The sequence below is a fragment of the Lagenorhynchus albirostris genome, chromosome 17 (genome assembly GCF_949774975.1).
Source record: "Lagenorhynchus albirostris chromosome 17, mLagAlb1.1, whole genome shotgun sequence".
NCBI lineage: Eukaryota > Metazoa > Chordata > Mammalia > Artiodactyla > Delphinidae > Lagenorhynchus > Lagenorhynchus albirostris.
The window spans coordinates 37216112-37237131 of NC_083111.1; the positions used below are offsets into that span (position 1 = coordinate 37216112).

Consider the following 21020-nt stretch of genomic DNA (forward strand, 5'->3'; position numbering starts at 1 on the left):
TCCATCTCATTCAAATAAGAATTCAAGGTTTTAGTCTGTATCTTTCATCTAGCATAATTAGCTGTACCATAATAACACACACAGCCTGGCTGCATATATTTAAGTGCTGTCTCTCTCCCTCTTTCTTTTATTGATTTATTTTCTGGATTGCTTTGACATTGTAAACCACAGACGAGTTGGAGCCTGGCATTGAAAGGAGGTGTTCTGCAACGATTTTTTTTCTTGTTTAAAGAAGTTTACTTCTACAAGAGGTAATCTGAAAATGACAGGGGCAAAGAGAAAAAAGAAAAGTGTGCTCTGGAGCAAGATGCATATGCCCCATTGTGAAGACTTTAAACAGTGGTGTAGAAGGCGGCTACCTATTTTGGAATGGGCAACACATTATAATCTGAAAGAAAACTTGCTTCCAGACACTGTGTCTGGGATAATGCTGGCAGTTCAACAGGTGACACAAGGTAATGTACTGCATTTGATTTTCCTGTTTTATGCAGAATAGATACCACTTTGCTTTCTTGGAAGAGTATTGTGACCTAAGATCTACTAATGAAATGTATTTTAATTAACTTTGGGGGAATAAACACATTGAATATCTGTATACAAATGTTTTCCTAGTTGTCTTTTTTTTTCCGCTATTTTTTGATCCCTAATAAGCATCAAACCAAATTTTTAATGGCATTATATATTTGCAATGTTAAAATTCATATTATATGAGTAAAGATCAATAATTTCAGTAATTGTGGGAGAATGAGTTTTTATAGTTTGAACTTGCTGATACAGCTTTCTACTTAAGCTGAATCAAGCTATAAAATATCTCCTGGCTTGAACAAGTCATTTGTAAACCTAATTAGCAGCATACAATTACCTTTGTAGTCTTGAGAGTTGCTATAAGCAAGGAGCAGACCTTTCCGTACATAAAGGAGGCTCTTTGCCAAGATCATTATTTGCAAAGAAAATCCTGTGTGTCCTTAGAGCTTACGTTTTCACATGCCGATTTAATTCTGTATCACATTACATACTGTTTGTTTCTCAATACGAAATTTAAACTGTTGAGAAGTCTGATTTTAACTTTCCCAAAGCAGATTATAAATGATATTCTGGATTTAGATAGATGTTTCTCTTGGTGAAAGCTCTTAGGTAACTAGTGTGCATACAGTGTATGATCATGTATGTGTTTTTTGTGTGTGTATTTTCCTGAAAGGTATATTCATTGTATTTTTTAAAATTAATTCAGGTAATAATTTTCTACCTGTAGCAAGAAAAGGAACTGATTTTTTCAACCTTGAGAATTTGTAAAATATTCCTTGGCACAGATTCTGTAGATTTATATTTTTTTGCAGTTTTACTACCTCCCTGGCTTGAACTATTATTCATACCATTAAATTATAAGCACTTTTCTAACTGAATTATTCTGTAGCTGGAACAAACTGGTTTATGTGTTTCTGTTTTTAGTATGATTAGGAACATCTGCACTGGTGGCTCTACTTTAAGATCCATAATACTATCATACTTTCTGGGATTCCATTTCCCTGAATAGTCTTCTATGATATTTTTAATGACCATTTTGCCAAAAGCAAAGCATAGTAGTCTTTCATAAAAATGCAAAGTAAATAGCAGGTTAAGACATTTTTTAGGATTGTATTTATTGAATTTTAAATTCGAAATGAAACACTACCATGGACTTTGAAACTAAGGTGATGAGCTTACAAGGACTTTTTCACCAGATAGTTTCAGTATATTTTATAAATTTATTTTGCTTTAATTTATTGTAAAGTGAAAGAAGAATATATTTCTAAAACTAAATATTTTTCATCTTTGTTAAATATCAGGTTAATAAGAAAATTTGGGGATATGATAAAGATACCTGTGATACATCATTAGCATTATCATTTATGTGTCTTTGGTAGTTAATTGTATGGCTTTTCTTTGGATATAAATATTGAGGGGTTTTGTTTTATGAGTCATGCATTTCACCAGTTATGAAGAAATATGTTACCAGCCCCCGACTGATGAGAAGCACAAAGCTTACTCAGCCCTTGTGTCTTGGAAGTTATGGATCTGGCTCTTGGTTCTCTTGGAAGGCTCCCAGTGATTGGGCAAGGAAGCTACACTGCTAGAAAGAACTTAAAGGTCTTTGTTGGTGTATGGACAGACTAATCCTTCTAAAAGTACTTTAAAAACAATTCTCTCAAACTTTCTCATGCTTACTCACTATGGGTAAATATCATAAGTTACCATTTGTTGTAAGGGGCATTGTTGTAAATCCCTTATATACATTATCTTACCCTATCACAACAAAATCCCAAATGATAGCAGTCCTCCATTTTCCACATGAGAAAGTGGAAGCTTAGACAAGTAAATAATTTTCCCTGGACTTCATGCCTGATAAGTGATAGAGTCAGGACTTGATTCCAAAGCTAACACTCAACATTTTATGCTTTATACTCTACACTGCCAAAATAACTAGACTTTTTCATAATACCAATGTTATTAGTAATAGAAGGCATTTCTTTGGAAAGGTGCAAACATCCTTTCCTTTAAATTGTCTTTGCATTTAGTTTTCACCCCTGTAGTTTTCAGACTCAAAGGCAGAGTGACAAGGGAAATAACTACAGTAGAACATGGAGTAAGGAAGGCACTTAGATATCATTACCTGCTATTCATGTGAATACAGTATTGGCAATCATTATCAACTCCATTTCTTTAGGAAAAATTAGAAGAAAGAAGGGGTAATTTTTGCTCTTGCATCATAATGCAAACAATAGAAACAAAGATCTGATTTTACTCTACCAGTCTTTGAGGCAGCTTTTCAGTTATTCAACATAGTTGAATTACATGAAATTGTTGAATTCAATGATTTTTAACCTACAAATACAAAAAATTATATAATTCAATCCAGTAGTTGTTTTTAATTCTTCTTTCTCTAGAAATGCATTTAAAATTAAGGTTAAAGGAAACTAACATTTGAGTCTTTTCTATATGTCAAATACCAAGGAGCCATTTTAACTTACTTTATTAAAGATTTCCTAGTTGTTAAATATAGACACTTGTCAGTCATCATCACAATTGATTCCTCTGTAGTATTTTCTGTGTTGACTATAGCCTTTTTAAAACCATTTCTTCTCTTGGGTTTTAGACACTGCTCTTCTGTTTATATTCTGCTACCTCTCTGGCCTTCTCTTATTATGAGCCTTTGCAGATTTTGCTTCCTACTCTACCTACCCATTAAACATTAGTGTCCTGGAGACTCAAACACTGGGCCTTCTTCTCTGAAAATGAATGCCTTAGGCTATTTCATCTGCATCAGAGGCTGTAAACACCTTAACTGTACTATTGAAACTTTCTTCTCAACCCGAGATCCACGTCTTCAACCATACAAACCTAGAATCTCCTAAAAGCACTTCAAAGGCAACGCTAGTCTTCTAAAAGAAACAAACTGAATGATGCCACCATCCTAACCAGAATTATAATAATAAATAATAATAACAGTAATTTTTAGACACAAAAGAACACTTGACATATATACAAAACTGAGGCTTATAGAGAATAAATAACTTGCTTAAAGTCACACAGTAAATGAGTTAGAAGAGATAGGATTTTAACCCAAGTGGTCTGGCTCCAGGGACTATGTTCTCACCTTTGTACCAGACTACCTCTCACAGAGTCTCAAGTCATTCTCAACTCTTCCCTCTCTTTTGCTACTCTACGATCTAGTGTACAATCAACCACCAGTTTCTGTTGTTTCTATTCCCTAAATATCTTTCCAAACTAGTAGTCATACTTCATGTTCCCGGCTACTGCCCTAGTTCACTGACCTACTGAAATCATCGTCTTGTAGGTCTTCATTCTCTACTCTATCTCCTCCTGCAGGCCATTCCATACTGTAGCTGGAATGATCATAAAAATCTAAACATCAATTCCCTGTTCATAATTCTTCAGTGACCCTCTGTTTCCTCTAGGATAAAAACCCGATTCTTCAGAATAATCTATTAGATCATTAATAATCTGGGCCTCTTAATGCAAAGTTCTACTCAAAGAGATCTTTCCTCTGAGAATCCCTCCCAATCTCCTGGGAAAGATGTATGTTTTCTTACCTCCGACTCCCTTTGTACTTTTTACATATCTCTATGATAGGCCTTATCAGATTGCATTGTAATCTTTTGGTACAACTCTTTATGCACTGGTGGGTAAGCTTTGGAAAGAATGTCTTAATCTTTATATTTTTGCTGACTTGTACCTGGTGCATCGACATAGGTTTTCAGTAACATAGGTTTTCAGTAAATGTTTCTCCATATCATTAAATAAACAATTTAGCTCCTGAAGCCTCTGATTGTGGTAACATGCTGCCACTCTAGGAAAGAAATTAAATTAAAATTAATTCTTATGTCTTCAAAATAAATGTAATAAAGATATCGATAGTAAAATTTACATTAAAATGTGAGTAATTAATTTCTTCCAATTTCCCTTACTTCCCTGAATTTATAAACCTATAGCCCACCAGACAAATCTGGTAAAAGATTGGTCTGTGTTTCCTTCATCCCAGTGTTTAATTTTTCTCCAAAATTAACCCATCTGTATAGTTCATATGAAAATCTAGGTGCCTGGCTTCTCTTGAAAAAGGGAAATACATGGCCATAAGAGGCCCATGTTCCCATGTGGTAAAAACCTGCTCGCTCCCCCTGTGGACAGGGCATGTGCTTTGTATTTTGCTACAGTTTCCACCATTCACACATCTGCTGCCACTCTTCCTCCTAGTATCCCTATTATCTGCCTATCCCTATGAGTGTCTGAATTTGTATCCCCTGCCAAGACACTTTCTAACATGTTTTGTTGAAATGCCTTGAACTCATTCTTGAATAAAATCTTTAAAAGAGAATACGTAAGACTAGGCTCTTAACTTAAATCCGCACAACTTTTAGGTCTGTGGACTTGCATGAATATATTCTAATATACTTCATTTCTTTTTTTTTTTTTTTTTTTTTTTTTAATTTTTTTTCTATGTTTTTTCTTTTTTTCTTTTTCAAAGAGCAGGCACTGGGCCCCACTGCAGGCAGGCGCACCCATCCGGGGAAGGTGAGGGGTTCTTCCCACGTGCTCTGGCACTTGCCACAGTGGCCACTGGGCTGGGAGGGGCAGCAACTGGGGGTTCCGGTACCCCAAGGCTCCCTCTCAGCTAGCTAGAGAAGGCTTTCTCACCGACGGCGCATCGTCCCCCACCCATCGTCTTCCCTTCGAGCCCACGGAGGCGCTCCATGAGACGCCAGTCCTTGACTGGGCGGAGAAGTGGGGCCTGCTGCAGTATGGGTAGGCACACGGCCCACAGGAGCGTTCACGGTCAGGGCCGGGGCACGACCTGTGCTGCTCTCAGTCTCGTCCAGCGGGCTCTTGAAGGGGGGAGCACGCCCGAGAAGCATGACAGCCTCCCCTCTCGCAGGCCCTGGCCCACCACGATCACCCCCACGCCCGCCTGCGACCCCCACAAAGGGGCACACGTGGCGTTCGCCCGGCCAAAGTCAGTCTCCCCAGGGCACACCGCAAGAGGATGACCACGACGAGGTGGCACCTAGCTCCACCGAGGGGTGGGGGACAGGCACGCCTCTCTTACCGTCTCGAACCCCCCAAGAGAGCTGCTCACGGGACACACCACCGTGGCGGGGACCAGAGGAGCGCGCTGGGAAAGGGAAATGACACCACCGCTCGGCCTCAGGCACCTGAGGGACGACCTGGAGCGCTCCAGGGGCACCACAGAGGGCCCGGAGAGGCACGCTCAGGCACCGACAGGGGCGCGCAGCGCGGGTCAGGACCCCCCGCCCCCGGGCGGGAAACCCCCCCCCCACCTCAGGGAGAACCAATGGCGAGGCACACGCCAAGGAGGCAAAGCGAGAGTGTCTGCTGCGTCAGAGGACCACGGCTCCCCCGAGGCCGTGAGGCAGGGGCGGGAGACTGAGGGTCAGGGCTGGAGGCCGCACCCCTCCCTTCCACACACCCCTCGACGGGGCTGGGGTGGGGGAGGCGAGGGGCAGGAACGTCTGTCCCTAGTGTGGCGTGGCTTAAGCCTGGCCAGGGAGAGCATGAATACTTCATTTCTTTATAATTCTATGTATTTTCTGTTACTTATGTTAAGAAAGTATTCTAGGAAGGGGTTCATAGGCTATACCAGACTGCTAAAGGAGTCCTCAAAGTAGATATTTACTCCCCGAAGTAAATAAATATGTGTATGTGTGCTCATTTCAAAGAAAAAACGAAAAGGAATTTTAGGACATTCTTTCACCATGTTCAAATATTTCTTAGAAATGCTTTGTGTTTTTTAAAATATTAAAAACATTTGGGAGCACTCAGTACTAACATCAGGTGAAAACCATTATAACTGGCATCTACCACAGTGTTCTTTAACTGACATCTTGTAGGACCTCACTACAGAATGTAGTTTGAAGGTGAACAAACATTCTAGAGAATGTCATTGACTTAAACATGTCACTAACATGGTTGGCAAGTTAAGCAGTATGACTCTAGAGTATTTAGCTCACATTCTACCCTGAATGACCACTTGCAGGAAATATTTTCTTTTTTTTTCCAATCTGAAAAACTCAAGCATTGAGACAGGGTGGAGACCTAAAATGCATGACTTGCCATATAAGTATCTAATACACTGAGGAGGAATATGAGAATGTTTTGACTTGCATTCCAACGGATCACCTAGAATTTTTGTTGCCAAACCATGAAAATTTTATGCTGCCATAGGGTTGCCTGATATTCAAACCACAGTGTTCTGAGCCACAGACAAAGGGTATGTTCCTTATAATTATGTAGAACTTGTGGCATTACTGGCACCAAAATGTGTGGAAGCGGATCTTCATTGCACTCCTGAGGGCAGCTTAGTGACACGTGGAACGATAAGTGGAAATTCCTGAAGCATACTGCACTTTGAAAATTAAAGGCTTATCTGAGAACTTTTCCCTGCATGGTCTCAGCCCTGAGGGTTAAGAATCCTAGCATTAGCTACATATCTCTAACCTAACACCCTTAATCACTATAAACATGTAGATTATAATGTAGAGAGATTATAATGATTTATTATATCTAGTAACTTTTCTCCAGGAACAATGCAGCCAAATATTGCTAAATAAATCTAAATTATACTTTCCCTGACCTCCATAAAAATGGACACAGGAGCTAGGAACACTCTGCTGGCTTTTCACTTCTCCATTTCCCCTCATCCCATGACACATGCTCTTACCCATAGCTCTAGGCTTCATTCAGCACTTCTGATTTCCTTTTTCTCATAAATGTAAATTAATGGTGATTTATATATTCAAAGGCTATTTATATATTTCTGCACTTAGAATAATACTCCCTATAATATTTAGACCTGTTCACATGGAAGAACCATGACCTTCCAATTTAGAGTGGTGAAAACTTGGGAAGGTTTGCAACAAACAGATGTGTAGTGGCTGTGAAGATAAGGTGTGTGACCTATATAGTAATAGACTTCTGTTTTTGCCAGCTAGGATCCATCCTTGCTTCTTTTAGTAATTATGCCTTGGATTTGTTTTGAGGAACAACCCCTCTTCCATTTTTGGTATACATGGTTCAGGTGAGATTCTAATTTTGGCTCTAGGATGATCAGAAAAATAAGTCTCCCTCAACCAGGATTCTCAACTTTGGGGCCCACTGGAACCACCTTGGGGCCTAAAAGAACATTGGTACCTGGGCCAGTGACAAACAATTAAATCAGCTTTCCTGGGAGTAGTTCCCAGACATGGAGGCATTGTGTTTCTTCTTTTATAAATTGTCCCAGATTCTAATGTGCATCAGTGTTGAGAGCTGCAACCAGACAGTTGTTGATCCAGGTGAAGACTTGTGGCTCGTCTTGATAATTAGCACAATTCCATACACCTGGCCAGGAACTGGTTCAATGTTGACAATTTCCCCCCTAGGCACAAGGGGGTTTACAACACAACAAAACAGTCATTTCCTATTTTAAAATGGTGATGGCAATATAAATGACCTGAAAGGTCCACTCACTCTGGATCCTAGGACATGTGTGGAACCTTTCAGAAAGAAAGGAAAAGACATCTTCCTTTGTGCTGAGACTACTAACAGTCAGGATGATGTGCCTCTACAACTTCCCTGGGCCTCCAAAGCCTGAAAATGAAGCCAACCCAGCAAAGGGCGTAGCAGAGAGAAACTGAGTACTGAAGATAGCTAGTACACTTCTGACTTTTCACTTGCATGTGCAAATACTTTTTTGGTTGTTGTTAATTAGGTTTAAGTTGGATTACTTCTAATCACCTTAACTACACATTTGAGGGTTATTGCAATTTAAATGTGTTACACAAATTGTCTCTAATTTTATACAACCCAGCAAGATAGATATTTCATACTTTACAGTCCTTTTCATGAGAAGAGGAGTTTGAGGTTGAGAACACTGGGTGACTTGCCCTCAATTCTAATACTGCTAAGAGGGATTGAAATGTAAATCTGCTGGGCTCCATCTTTCATCCCTCACTGCTCTCTGTTCTCCAGTTTGCTTTGTGTATAACAGACATAACCTGAGTGGGACTGGGAATGAACTGAGCAGCACACTGCACAACAGCCCCTCAGGCTGCCCCATCACATGATGACATGTCACCTTCCTTGATAAAATAAAACCCAGAGATTCTGGTTGAGAGGGGAAGAGGACTGTGCCAGTGGGAAGAAGTACCTATACCAGAGCTCCTGTTCTTTCCCTTGAGAGCCTCTCATACCCCCTGCTACACTACCTTAGGGTGTGGGAGGAAGGATAGATGTGCTTTAATACTGGCCTGAGCATCAACGGACAATAGCTTTTACCATGTGGCAGAGGTGACACAGGATAAAATGTCTGTATGAGAGTTTACTAAAAGCTAGGGAGAAATAAAAGGGGAAAATAGTCCTTATCCTCTATTCTTTATTATACTGAAAGTCACCCCCGTCTATTCAGTTGTCTATGCCAGAAGTCTAGTGGGGATCTTTACTGCCTTTTCCCCCTTCAGCCATATTCAGTTATTCAAGTTTTATAAATTCTTTCCTTTTAATGTCTCTCTAATGTATCTGAATGCCCATTGTCCTTGTGGCAACCTCCCTGGTAATAGTAGATATTACATTTGCTAAATGCTTAAAATGTGCCACAAAATGTGCTAAACATTCACTGCGTGCTATATCATTGAATCTTCATAATAACCCAAGAGTTTGATATTACTTATATTTTACAGATGAAGGAAGGCTGATTAGTTTGCTTGTATTGCAAGGTAATACAGTTTCTATAAATCATAGGAAGTGTTTAAATGTGTGTCTTTCTAAATCTTGAGTCCGTGCTCCTATCTTAATAAAAAGTCACCATTATTCATTTCTTGCCAGTTAGAATGTCTTCTCATTTATAATTTTGTCCCTCTATTATCTATTTTCAAACTGCACAAAATAATTAAGTTATACAGTGGGTATCTTTGTTTTAAATTCCTTCAGCTGTGCCATTGCAAATGGCTTTTTAATTTGCTATTTTACTCTTCATAGCGTCCTTGTTTCACACCATCTCACTGGCCTCTCTCACTTTCCCTTCTCATCCCTTCTCATCCCTTCCATCTTGGCTCCCTGGAACTCCAAATACTTCCCTGGAACTGAAACTGCAGGTGCATTTTTATTGGCTTGTATAATGTTGGGAGCCAATGTATAAATATTAGAAGACTTCATTTTAAAATTGAGAGTTTTTTTTCCTCATTTAAATCTAATCATCTAACAGCAAAGGGCTAATATTCCTGAATGGAAACAAGAGGCTGAAGTTGACCGGTGCCTGCACCCTTTATGTAGGCATAGACTTTGCAATTTTTCATATTCCCCAACACTCTCTATCCTTTTACATTAATACCGCTTCACTCTTGTTATTCATCCTCTTCAGATCTAGAGTAGGATGTTCTCAAACTCAACTCAAAGACACTCTGATTGCCCAAACGTATCAAAGCATTCAGAAAAACAAGTTGTTTTATATAAAAAGCAAACTATAAATATCCAACTTTTCTCTCTTTATACAGGCATGAACTTCTGAAAATGTTTTTTCAAGGCCCTTCAATATCTGGATCTCACATACATCTCTCCTTACATTCATCCTATGTTCTAGTTACACTGAACTGCTCTTAGTGTTCTAAAGGATCATGCTTGTTTTGCCTCAGGACATTTGCACATACTGCTTCCTCTTCAATGGATAATCTTTCTCCCCTGGCCCCCTTCACCTGATTATATCTTAGCACATTTCAGGCTGGGTTTAGCTCTGTAGTTCTGAACCTTGGCTGTATATTATAATCTCTTTCAGCACTTAAAAAAAAATACCCATGCCCAAGCAAGCCCTATGCCAATTAAATCAAAATCTCTGAGGAATTTAGGGCAAATCATTTAATATTCTGCACCTCAGCTTCCTCAACTAATGATAACAAATAAAGTAAAATGAGCAGCTAGGGTTGAGAACTATGGGCTTTCAGAAGATGCTTGATAGATACCTCTATTTTGTTTTCCCAGAGTACCCTCTCTTTTCCACTTAATTAACTCTGTCACATTTGTTTTTGATTTATATTTGATTTTTCTTCTAAACTATAAGTTCCTTGGTGGCAGGGACTGTTTACTGTTTAGGATGACCAGTCATCCTGGTTTTAGCAATGAATGTCCTGAGTCCTAGGAAACCCTTCTAGCTCTTATCAATGCCTTTGGCACATAGTAGGTGCTCAAATGTTTCTTGATAGTAAAAAATCATAATTGAGATGATGGGATAGAGCTTTCCTGTGGCTACTCTCCCCATGGAAACTTTTAATCTCTTACTGTTTCTAATATTTAAGCTTGTAGGTCTGTTGATCATGAAACTTTTTGATCATGGTAATTATTTTCACTCTTGTGAGATCTCACCTGTACAATAAGCTACAGTATGAAAACATGATGTATTTTGCCTTAACCCCTCAAGTGATTAGAACCAATGATCTTTGATTAACAATACTTGTCTGTGAACCAAGAGAATGTCTTTCTATAGGAATTTTGTTTCACACAGTTGTGTTTCTTGGATATATGTAAATTTACCCTGAGAGATCCACTTGTAATATCACTTAACCCTGAGCCCACTGATGCTGTGAACCAGACAGCTGATTATATTGTGGTTTGTTAATAACAGTGCTAAGACCACCATAAACCAGTTGCCAGAGGGAAAAAACTTTTATCATTACCCACACAGTTTGTGTTTGATTGCTTATATATAATTCTTGGAAGTGCCTACTACCACCTAATTATTTTGTTTTCAAGAATACTAATCTGTCTTCCTAGGGTTCTTTATTCATTTCTATTTAAAAAAAAATACTTGAAAAAGTAGTCCTTTGCTATGTTCTTGGAAAGAGAGAAGAAAAAGACAACAATCCAGCCCACAAGGGCCTTATTATTTTTTCCTTCCTCAGAAATTTGTACAAAAGGATATGAGAATATGATCTTGTTATTTCAACCTTGAAGATATTCCGGTGTGGGTACATAAGGGTGGGAACATTTTCTTAATGAAAGTTTGTAGAGTATTGGTTTCAGCCACTTTCTGAGTAGATTGTATAACCTAGGGAGCTGCCAAAGATTTCTGTGTTTTTATTAAGAAAAGTGAAGAGTAGTACAATCCTATCTATATAACATGACATGAAATTAATGTTTGGTTGTAAAAACTGGATCAACATAGAGAAGAAAATGACAGTCTTAAAAAATTGGCAAGATTTGATTACCTAAGGGCACATGGTATTGTATGAAATGGAATTTTAAGAAATCAAGTCCTGCCAAGCACTCTTTCTCTGGAGAGGATTTCAAGGGAGCTATATACACAGGTAACATTTAGGGAATGTATCCTACTTTATTAGCTGAATTAGTGTTTTAAACCATAGATCTAGCAAACCTGGAGTGGAGCAAAACAATTTAGGCCTGAGGTTGAAGAGCTATTTCCTTTTTTTTTGTAAAGCTAAGATTTGGATGTGCTTGTAGAAAGAAAAGAGACGTATCATCAGAGCTGACCTTGAGGCAGGCCCTGGTCTTTTTATCATATCAGTAGCATGGATGAAGAAATAGTACAAGAGCAAAAACATACGCATGTGGACATAGCCTTTCCCATCAAGAAATCTGTCTTCCTTGGTGTTCTATTTTGACCCCTCCTATTAGCAGTCCTCCTCTTGGGTGGGGGAAGTGGAAGGTGGTGGAGAGGAGTCTGAGGACTTCTGCTCTACCACTTGAGCTGAGGTTGTGGCACTGTAACTAGAGAGAGGTGGATGGAATCAAGATATTTGAGAAGGTAGAATTGAGGTCAGGTCCAGGGAGGTTAGCTAAGGCATACAAACTCAGCTTGTGAGTGTAAAGTTTAGCACCTGGGTGTCAACTAGTGGGACCAAAACACAAAAGGTAAAACTGGAAAATAAAGTGTCAGAAGCTCAGGCAAAGTGTAAGAGCAACTCAGGATTAGTATCTGAGTCCAAGATCCTGGGTAAAAAGTTTTCAATTACAGTCTAGGGACCCAGCAGTATGAATAGATCTCATAGTCTTTTCTAATTTTCTATCCAGGACATGAGCAGACCTCAAATTTTGGTAGGTGGGCCTGAGCCCATAGGAGGTAGTGAGAAGATGCACCAAGCTGGCAAAGAGAAATAAGGAAGAAGACATTAGCCAGCAGTTAATGTAAAGTGGGGAGGAAAGTTCTTATCCTCTGCTGGTCCTGGGCCTAGTGTGTGGTTTAGAGGAGTGCTATATAAACTTGGTCCTCAAAAAACAAAAACAAAAATCAAAAACAAAAGCAACAAAAACCAATAAAATATGCCATGGTAAAGTTCCTGTTCAACTTTACTCAGGGTATTCAAGGGGAAAGACGGTCAGGACCTGTGAGAAGCCTTGAAGCTCCCAGTCATGCTCTATGTGGTCAGCACCTCCTAAAAAATCTAGCATTCAGCACCCTTGAGTTGGTACTGGGTTCTGCAATGAACTGCTTATTAACCTCATTTCCTGACCTCTTTATAATCTTCTTGACCACTTAACCTCGCTTATGCCTTCATCCACCTGATAATCAGGACATTTCTTTGTTTGATCCTTTGTTTTCCTTCTCATACTCTTCATAGCTTTGGGTAAATGTATCATTTTATTCCTAGGCCTCTTTCTTTTTTTATTGGAGCCCCATGAAAGAGATACCAGTACTTAGCTTGATGCACACTAGTTTACTTACAAATGGAATTAATTCTTATTAGCTTCCTTAACAATAGATCTCACAATATAATTGGAGACCTGGATACAAAAGCAGGTAATTATAATAATTTTGGTAGGTTGTACAAATGAAGAATGTATAAGGTACAGCAATAGCACTGATAACATTATAAACTCTTCCTAGAGTGGGGATGAGATTGGTAGTCAGGGAAAGTTTCAAGAGGAAATTATACTTTAACTGCATCTTGAAGGCTAATACAAGTTTCCCAGTTAGCCCATGGATATAGAGCACTATAGAAAGAAGAAAAATATGCAGTGTTAAGAAGAATAAAAGAACATAGCTTGTTTAAATACTTGTCAATAATCTAACTTGGTGGGAGTTGTAGCTGGAGAGGTTAACAGAGTCCAGATCATAAAAGTCTTCTTGAGTAACATGGAAAAAGTGTTTGGGCTTATTTTCCAGGGTAATGGAGCACATTGATGGATCTTGAAGGATGCCAGGGAGTGACAAAAGTTTGTGTTATAGAATAATCACTCCGGCAGCAGCTTAATTACATACTTGACAGAGGCAAGAAACTAGTTAGGAAAGACTAATTAGGAAAAATCCTGTTCAGGAAAGAAAAAACGGTGGTCTGAACAGAGAAAAGCAGCATTAGGAGCAGTAGGAGAGACAGAATCCACCAGTATTAAATGGAATAGATAAGGTGATCAATGTGCTCTGCAATGTGAGGGTGAAAAAGAGAAGGAGACAATATTTTTGATAACTTCTAGGTTTCTGAATTGGGTGACTATTTGCGTGACAATGCCATTTTCTGAGATAGGGCATAAGTAAACAAGGAACTACCAGCATTTTTGTCTGTTTGCTTTGTTTTTAATGCACATTGTTTTGTTGTTATAGCAGAATTTGTTGTGGGAGGGATCAAAATAATTAATAAATAATTTTCATTTTGGATTTGCTATGTGAGTGCCTGTGGGATCTCCTGTAATTGATTTCTAATCTCATAGTGTTTTGGTCAGGAAAGATGCTTGATATGATTTCAATTTTCTAAAATTTACCAAGGCTTGATTTGTGACCCAAGATATGATCTATCCTGGAGAATGTTCCATGTGCACTTGAGAAAAAAGTGCACAAGGAAACCTTGTGTTTCCTTATTTGTTTTCTGTTTGGATGATCTGTCCATTGGTGTAAGTAGGGTGTTAAAGTCCCTCACTATTATTGTTACTGTCAATTTCTTCTTTTATGGCTGTTAGCATTTGCCTTATGTATTGAGGCGCTCCTCTGCTGGGAGCATAGGTATTTACAATTTCTATATCTTCTTGGATTGATCCTTTGATCATTATGTAGTGTCTCTTGTAATAGTCTTTATTTTAAAGTCTATCTTGTCTGAGTATTGCTACTCCAACTTTCTTCTGATTCCCATTTTCATGGAATATCTTTTTCCATCCCCTCACTTTCAGTCTGTATGTGTCCCTAGGTCTGAAATAGGTCTCTTGTAGACAGCATATATATGGGTCTTGTTTTTGTATCCATTCAGCCAGTCTGTGTTTTTTGGTTGGAGCATTTAATCCATGCACATTTAAGGTAATTATTGATATGTATATTCCTATTACCATTTTCATAATTGTTTTGGGTTTATTCTTGTAGGTCTTTTTCTTTTCTTGTGTTTCCCATCTAGAGAAGTTCCTTTAGCATTTGTTGTAATGCTGGTTTGGTGGTGCTGAATTCCCTTAACTTTTGTTTGTCTGTAAAGCTTTTGATTTCTCTGTCAATTCTGAATGAGATCCTTGCTGGGGAGAGTAATCTTGGGTGTAGGTTTATCCCTTTGTCCTGCCATTCCCTTCTGGCCTGCCATTCCCTTCTGGCCTGCCAAGTTTCTGCTGAAAGATCACCTGATAATTTTATGGAGATTCCCTTGTAGGTTATTTGTTGCTTTTCCCTTGCTGCTTTTATTTTTCTTTGTATTTAATTTTTGTTAGCTTGATTAATATGTGTCTTGGCATGTTTCTCCTTGGCTTTATGCTGTGTGGAACTCTGCACTTCCTGCACTTGATTGACTATTTCCTTTCCCATATTAGGGAAGTTTTCAACTCTAATCTCTTGAAATATTTTCTCAGTCCCTTTCTTTCTCTCTTCTTCTTCTGGGACCCCTATAATTCAAATGTTGGTGCGTTTGACGTTGTCCCAGATTCTCTGAGACTGTCCTCAATTCTTTTCATTCTTTTTTCTTTATTCTGTTTAACTCCACCATTCTATCTTTCAGCTCACTTATTCTTTCTTCTGCCTCAGTTATTCTGCTGTTGATTCATTCTTGGTTTTTTTTTTTTTTTGCGGTACACGGGCCTCTCACTGTTGTGGCCTCTCCCGTTGCGGAGCACAGGCTCTGGACATGCAGGCCCAGTGGCCATGGCTCACGAGCCCAGCCACTCTGCGGCATGTGGGATCTTCCCAGACTGGGGCACGAACCTGCATCCCCTGCATCGGCAGGCGGACTCCCAACCACTGCGCCACCAGGGAAGCCCCATTCTTGGGTATTTTTCATTTCAATTACTGTGTTGTTCATCACTGACAGTTTTTTAGTTCTTCTAGGTCCTTGTTAAAAGTTTCTTGTATTTTCTCCATTCTATTTCCTAGATCTTGGAACATCTTTATTATCATTAGCTGAATTCTTTTTCAGATACCTTGCCTATTTCCTCTTCATTTATTTGTTCTTGTGGGATTTTACCTTGCTCCTTTGTCTGCAGTGTATTTCTCTGTCGTTTCATTTTGTCTAACCAATTGTGTTTATTGTCTTCTTTCTGCAGGCTGCAGGGTCATAGTTCCTCTTGTTTCTGTGGACTGACCCCTGTTGAGTGAGGTTGGTCCAGGGGCTTGTGTAGGCTTCCTGGTGGGAGGGCCTGGTGCCTGCGCTCTGTTGGATGGAGTTGAGTATTTTCCCTCTGATGGGTAGGATTATGTCAGGTGGTGTGTTTTCAGGTGTCTGAGAGCTTAGTGCAACTTTAGGCCACTTGTCTACTGATGGGTGGGGCTGTGTTCCTGTCTTGCTGGTTGTTTGGTGTGAGGTGTTTAGCACTGGACCCTTCAGGCAGTTGTGTGGGGTCAGGTCTTCGTGTTGATATGGATACCTTCAGGAATGCACACACTGAGTAATATTCCCTGGACCCAGGAATTCTCTGGTGTTCCAACATCCTGGACTCTATGTTCCCACCCAGGAGGCCCAGGCCCGACCCCTGGTTGGGGAACCAAGAGCCTGCAAGCTGCACAGTGTGGCCTGACAAAAAATAGAGAAAAGGAAAAAAGAAAAACAAAAAGCCCAAGCAATAACAACAAAACAAAACAAAAACAGACAAACAAAGCTCAGGGCAAATAACAAGAACAGCAGCAAACAAACAGTAGCAAGAGCAACACAACACAACACAACACACACACACACACACACACACACACACACACACACACACAGAGAGAAAAGAAAGAAAACCAAGGGAACAGACAACAAAACAAGAGAATTCTGATATAAGAACAGTCAATAAGGATTATACTAATGAAAACAAAGAATGAAAAATAAAACAGAAACGGGGGCAAGCAAACAACATCAACAACAACAACAAAACAAATAAAATGTAGAATATACACTTAAAAACAATTGAAAAAAGAAAAGGGGAAAATATATATATAAAATGAAGAACAAAAACAAGACAAAAGCCACAGAGCAACAAAAAAATTAAAGGAAAAATAAAAACTTTATATATATTAAGAAAATAACATAAGATAAAATATTTTTTAAAAAGTAGAAAATAAAAAATAAAAGGTAAAAAATAATGAAAGCAGCAGCACCAACAAGTGAACAAAATGAAACAAACCAACAAAGAAATATTAGTACTAAGAATACTTCCCTGGAGCCACCTCCCCAGGAGGACTTCTAATACCTCTATGTAGGTCTGGACCTTCTGTGGACACTGTGGGGCCAGCTCAGACTGATCTGACCCAAATTCCAGTGCTGCAAAGGCTAGACTTGTCTCGGATTTTGAAACACTTGCCTATTCAGGTATTTCACAAATGCAGGAATTACCCAGCTGATCTTGGGGATTTAATCCACAGCTTGTGCTGCTGCCTAGAAAGATTTGTGTTTCTCTTCCTTGGTTGCACCCCCCTTAGTCTCAGTTTTGGTTTTAATCCCACCTCTGTGTGTCTGCTACCCTAAGGCATCTGATCCTTGCCCAGGTGAGTGGGAGCAAAAGCAGTGGCTGCTTGGAGCACAATTGGGTACTCCCAGTGGTTGCAGTGGCAGGATGAGAATGTTATCAGCCCCACCCCTGGCACGCCTCTCAACAATGGCACTTCACCTTCCAGGCAGACCCTGCTTCCTCTAGGGGCATTCCCGGCTGCACATCCCCTACTCCTGTCCCTTCTATGTATCCGTGTAGCCAACTGCATTTCTCTTCCTGGGTTCATTCTTCCAACCCCATGCTAAAGCCCTCTGACCCTGCCAGCTTTGGTGGACTCTCATTCCAGGCAGGGGTGCTCAGGGCTGATTCCCAAGGAAATTTTGGGGTGAGCAGCACTCAGGGCCCCAGAGCCTATGCAGGCGGAAGCGACCCTGGCCAGAGGGGTTGGCAGGCCCACTCAGGTGGAAGCCCCTCCCAATGCCCGCAGAGGCCAAAGAAGCCAGCTGGTGGGGAAGAGGGTTATAATGGCGGCTCCGCCCCTTGCACATCATTTGACAATGATGCCTTGCTATGGCGTGTCATACTTTTTCCACAGACTTTCCTGGTTGTGGCGCCCCTTGCTCCTGTCCCTTTGGGCTGTCTTTTCACAGCCAAGTATTGTCCTCTCCCTGGGTTTGCACTCCAAACCCCTCTTTCCAGCACCCGGCTCCCCTTTGCAACAGGCAACTCACGATTCAGGCTGGAATGCACAGAGCTGCAGTGTAAATCATGCGTGCAGTTCTTACCTTGTCTTGCCTTCCACAGACCACCTGCTGCATTCTCCTTTGATCTCCCGAAGTTCCTCTTCTGTCCCAGCTGATTTCCCCTCCGTGAGAGAATCTTTTTTAATGTGGGGATCTTTGTTCACCCTCAGCTTCCCGCCAGGGTTGCTTGTCTCTTTTTTGATTCCTCTTTTCTTTTTTCATCTTTCTTTCATTCTTTTAGGTGTCTGAAGTCTACCTCTACTGTTCATCAGGAGCTCTGTGGGAATTGTTCCATTCGTGAATGTGTTTTTGATGAACTTGTGAGGAGCAACAAATTCTGTGTCCTCCTGTTCTGCCATCTTGACTCCTCCCCCACCTGTGGGATCTCTAGTTGATGTATGTCTGGATCTGGAGTTTAGGAGAGATATTATTAAGATATATTGATTAAGATCTTATGACTAATGTCATGGGAATGGATGGGATAATCATGGTTAATGTGTACAATAAAAAGAGGAATCAGAATGGAAGAAGCCCTGGGAGACACTGATATTTAAGTGGCTGAGGGGCTGACAAAGAGGAATGAGAAGACATGGTCCGTGAACATCATGGTGCTCTGGGAGCCAATGGATAAGAGCTTTAAGAAAGATAGGGTTGACAGTGTAAAATGTATGTATGAAACATAGAGTTTCCAGGATGAAAGCAATAATGCTTAGAACCAAAAATGTAAAATTCAACAAAAAGCCCTGGAAAATATTCTTAATGACAAAATCAGTTGTACCAGAACAAAGTGCTTCACAACTCTTCAGGAATGTGGGCAATTTGTGGAAAAAACTTGTAAAAGTTCTGTCTATCCTTCAACCCACACTTAAATTATAAACTTCCAATAAAAGTTTCTGTGATTATGTCTCTCATAATTTCTCTATCTTCTCTAAACTTTGACTACACTGATTGTTCTATAAACTGCACATATAATTGTTTAATGTTGGATAATGTTTGTTTCAGGCAAGGACCTTATAGTTCATATTTCATGTTCCTTTAAATCTCTCATGGAATTTAATAAGTGGATTTGGATACATAGTAAGAGCTTTATGAGTACTTGTAGGCTAACAGTCAAAGACCTCAGTTTTGAATTCCAGATACATCACTTGGACAAGTGCTTTAGCTGCTCTAAGATTAAGTCTTCCTATATGTACAATGGGGATAATAATACTTAGTACAAAGAATTGCTTTGAAGAGTAAAAGAGAGAAAATAAAGCACTCAGGGCAGAATCTAGTACAAAAGAAGTGTTCCATAAAGACTTATTTTAATGTTATTATTGTTACCATCTTCTATTTCTCATGAAATGTAAACTCCATGGAGGTGGGGATTTTTACATGGGCTGTTAATTGATTTATCTCAAGTGCCTGGCACATAGTAGGTGTTCAATTCTAGGCAGATATTTTTTACCTCTGAGTTTTAACTCTGCTACTTGAAGATAAGAGGAAGGTAAGAAGGTGGAGAATATCAGTTTGCAAGAAATCTTTCTTTTTTTAAAATTTTTGGCTGCATTGGGTCTCTGCTGCTGCACACTGGCTTTCTCTAGTTGTGGTGAGCAGAGCCTACTCTTTGTTGCAGTGCGCGGGCTTCTCATTGCGGTGGCTACTCTTGTTGTGGGACACTTGATCTAGGCATGTGGGCTTCAGTAGTTGTAGCACACGAGCTCAGTATTTGTGGGAAGTGGGCCCTAGAGCACGTGGGCTTCAGTAGTTGTGGTGTGTGGGCTCAGTAGTTGTGGCGTGCGGGCTCTAGAGTGCAGGCTCAGTAGTTGTGATGCACAGGCTTAATTGCTCCACGTCATGTGGGATCTTCCTGGACCAGGGATCGAACCCGTGTCCCCTGCATTGGCAGGCGGATTCTTAACCACTGCATCACCAGGGAAGTTGCAAAAAATCTTTCAAAACAAGTAAATTAGAGAAATTCTAGCCCTCTTAAAAAATGTCTAGGGCACCCTCCCAAATTTGCCAAGGACAGATACTTTGAACCTTTCTCTCCAAATCTTAGCTACTACCAATGTCAATTGTTAGACAGACATCATTTAACTTTTGCAGGTAGTCTTTGCATGAATATACACATCTCTGTCTCATTGCCCTTTCCTTCGTGCCCCATCTACCCAGGTAAAATAGAAACAAATGAAAACAAACAAATCCTAAAGGGAGTGGGAAGAGATGCCAAGTAGCCTAATTAGCATTTTAAGTTCATTGCATCATTCTGTTTGGGTCTCTAGGCACATGAACCAACGTTTATATACATGATTGAGTAAAAGAACATTTTAATAGTTATTTGTATCCTATAGGTTCATGACCAATTTCATTAAACTGAGGTATTGCCAGAGGATGGCACTGCACAGAGAGAAGAATCATCATTATTGCCCTGGTACCATCTTGTGTGGCCAAGCTGCCTCCTACTTTAAGGCTGCATCTTGTGGCAAGGGAGTGCCAGCCTGACTGCAGCTCTCTGCACTGGTCTGCCCAGTCTGCTTACATTCATGGTCTGATGTTTACTTATATAATTGTATCACTAAAGTTAAGAGATTACTTCTTTTTTTTTCTTTGAAAATTAGAAGTTTGACTATATATAAGTAACATCTCTTTCATTAAAAATATTAAAAGATGAGAGTGACAAGGAAAAAGTCCTTCAGATTGACCTACTTCAAGACCAGGAAAACCAGGGATCATTATGGTAGTCTCTTTCTCTTTCTAATCAGGAGGTCTTAAGAGTCCAATATAAATATGGTAAGAAGAGACAGAAAAATGGCATATGTCATGTATAATTAAGTATATACTTGCACATTTGTCTCTGTTTCATGTCATCATTGGTCACCACATGAAATCAGGCCCTTTCTTAATCATCTTTCCCTTCTCTTCCTCTGA

General features: G+C 39.8%; 1 protein-coding gene across 1 annotated transcript in view; it reads left to right on the forward strand.

The window, feature by feature from the left end:
• Positions 1-262: 262 nt before the first annotated feature.
• The window catches only part of SLC26A7 (solute carrier family 26 member 7), a 179788-nt gene continuing 159030 nt past the window's right edge, over positions 263-21020 (forward strand). Inside the window, exon 1 of the mRNA XM_060127623.1 lies at positions 263-455. Coding sequence (XP_059983606.1) covers positions 263-455 — 193 coding nt within the window. The remainder of the gene's footprint in view (positions 456-21020) is intronic.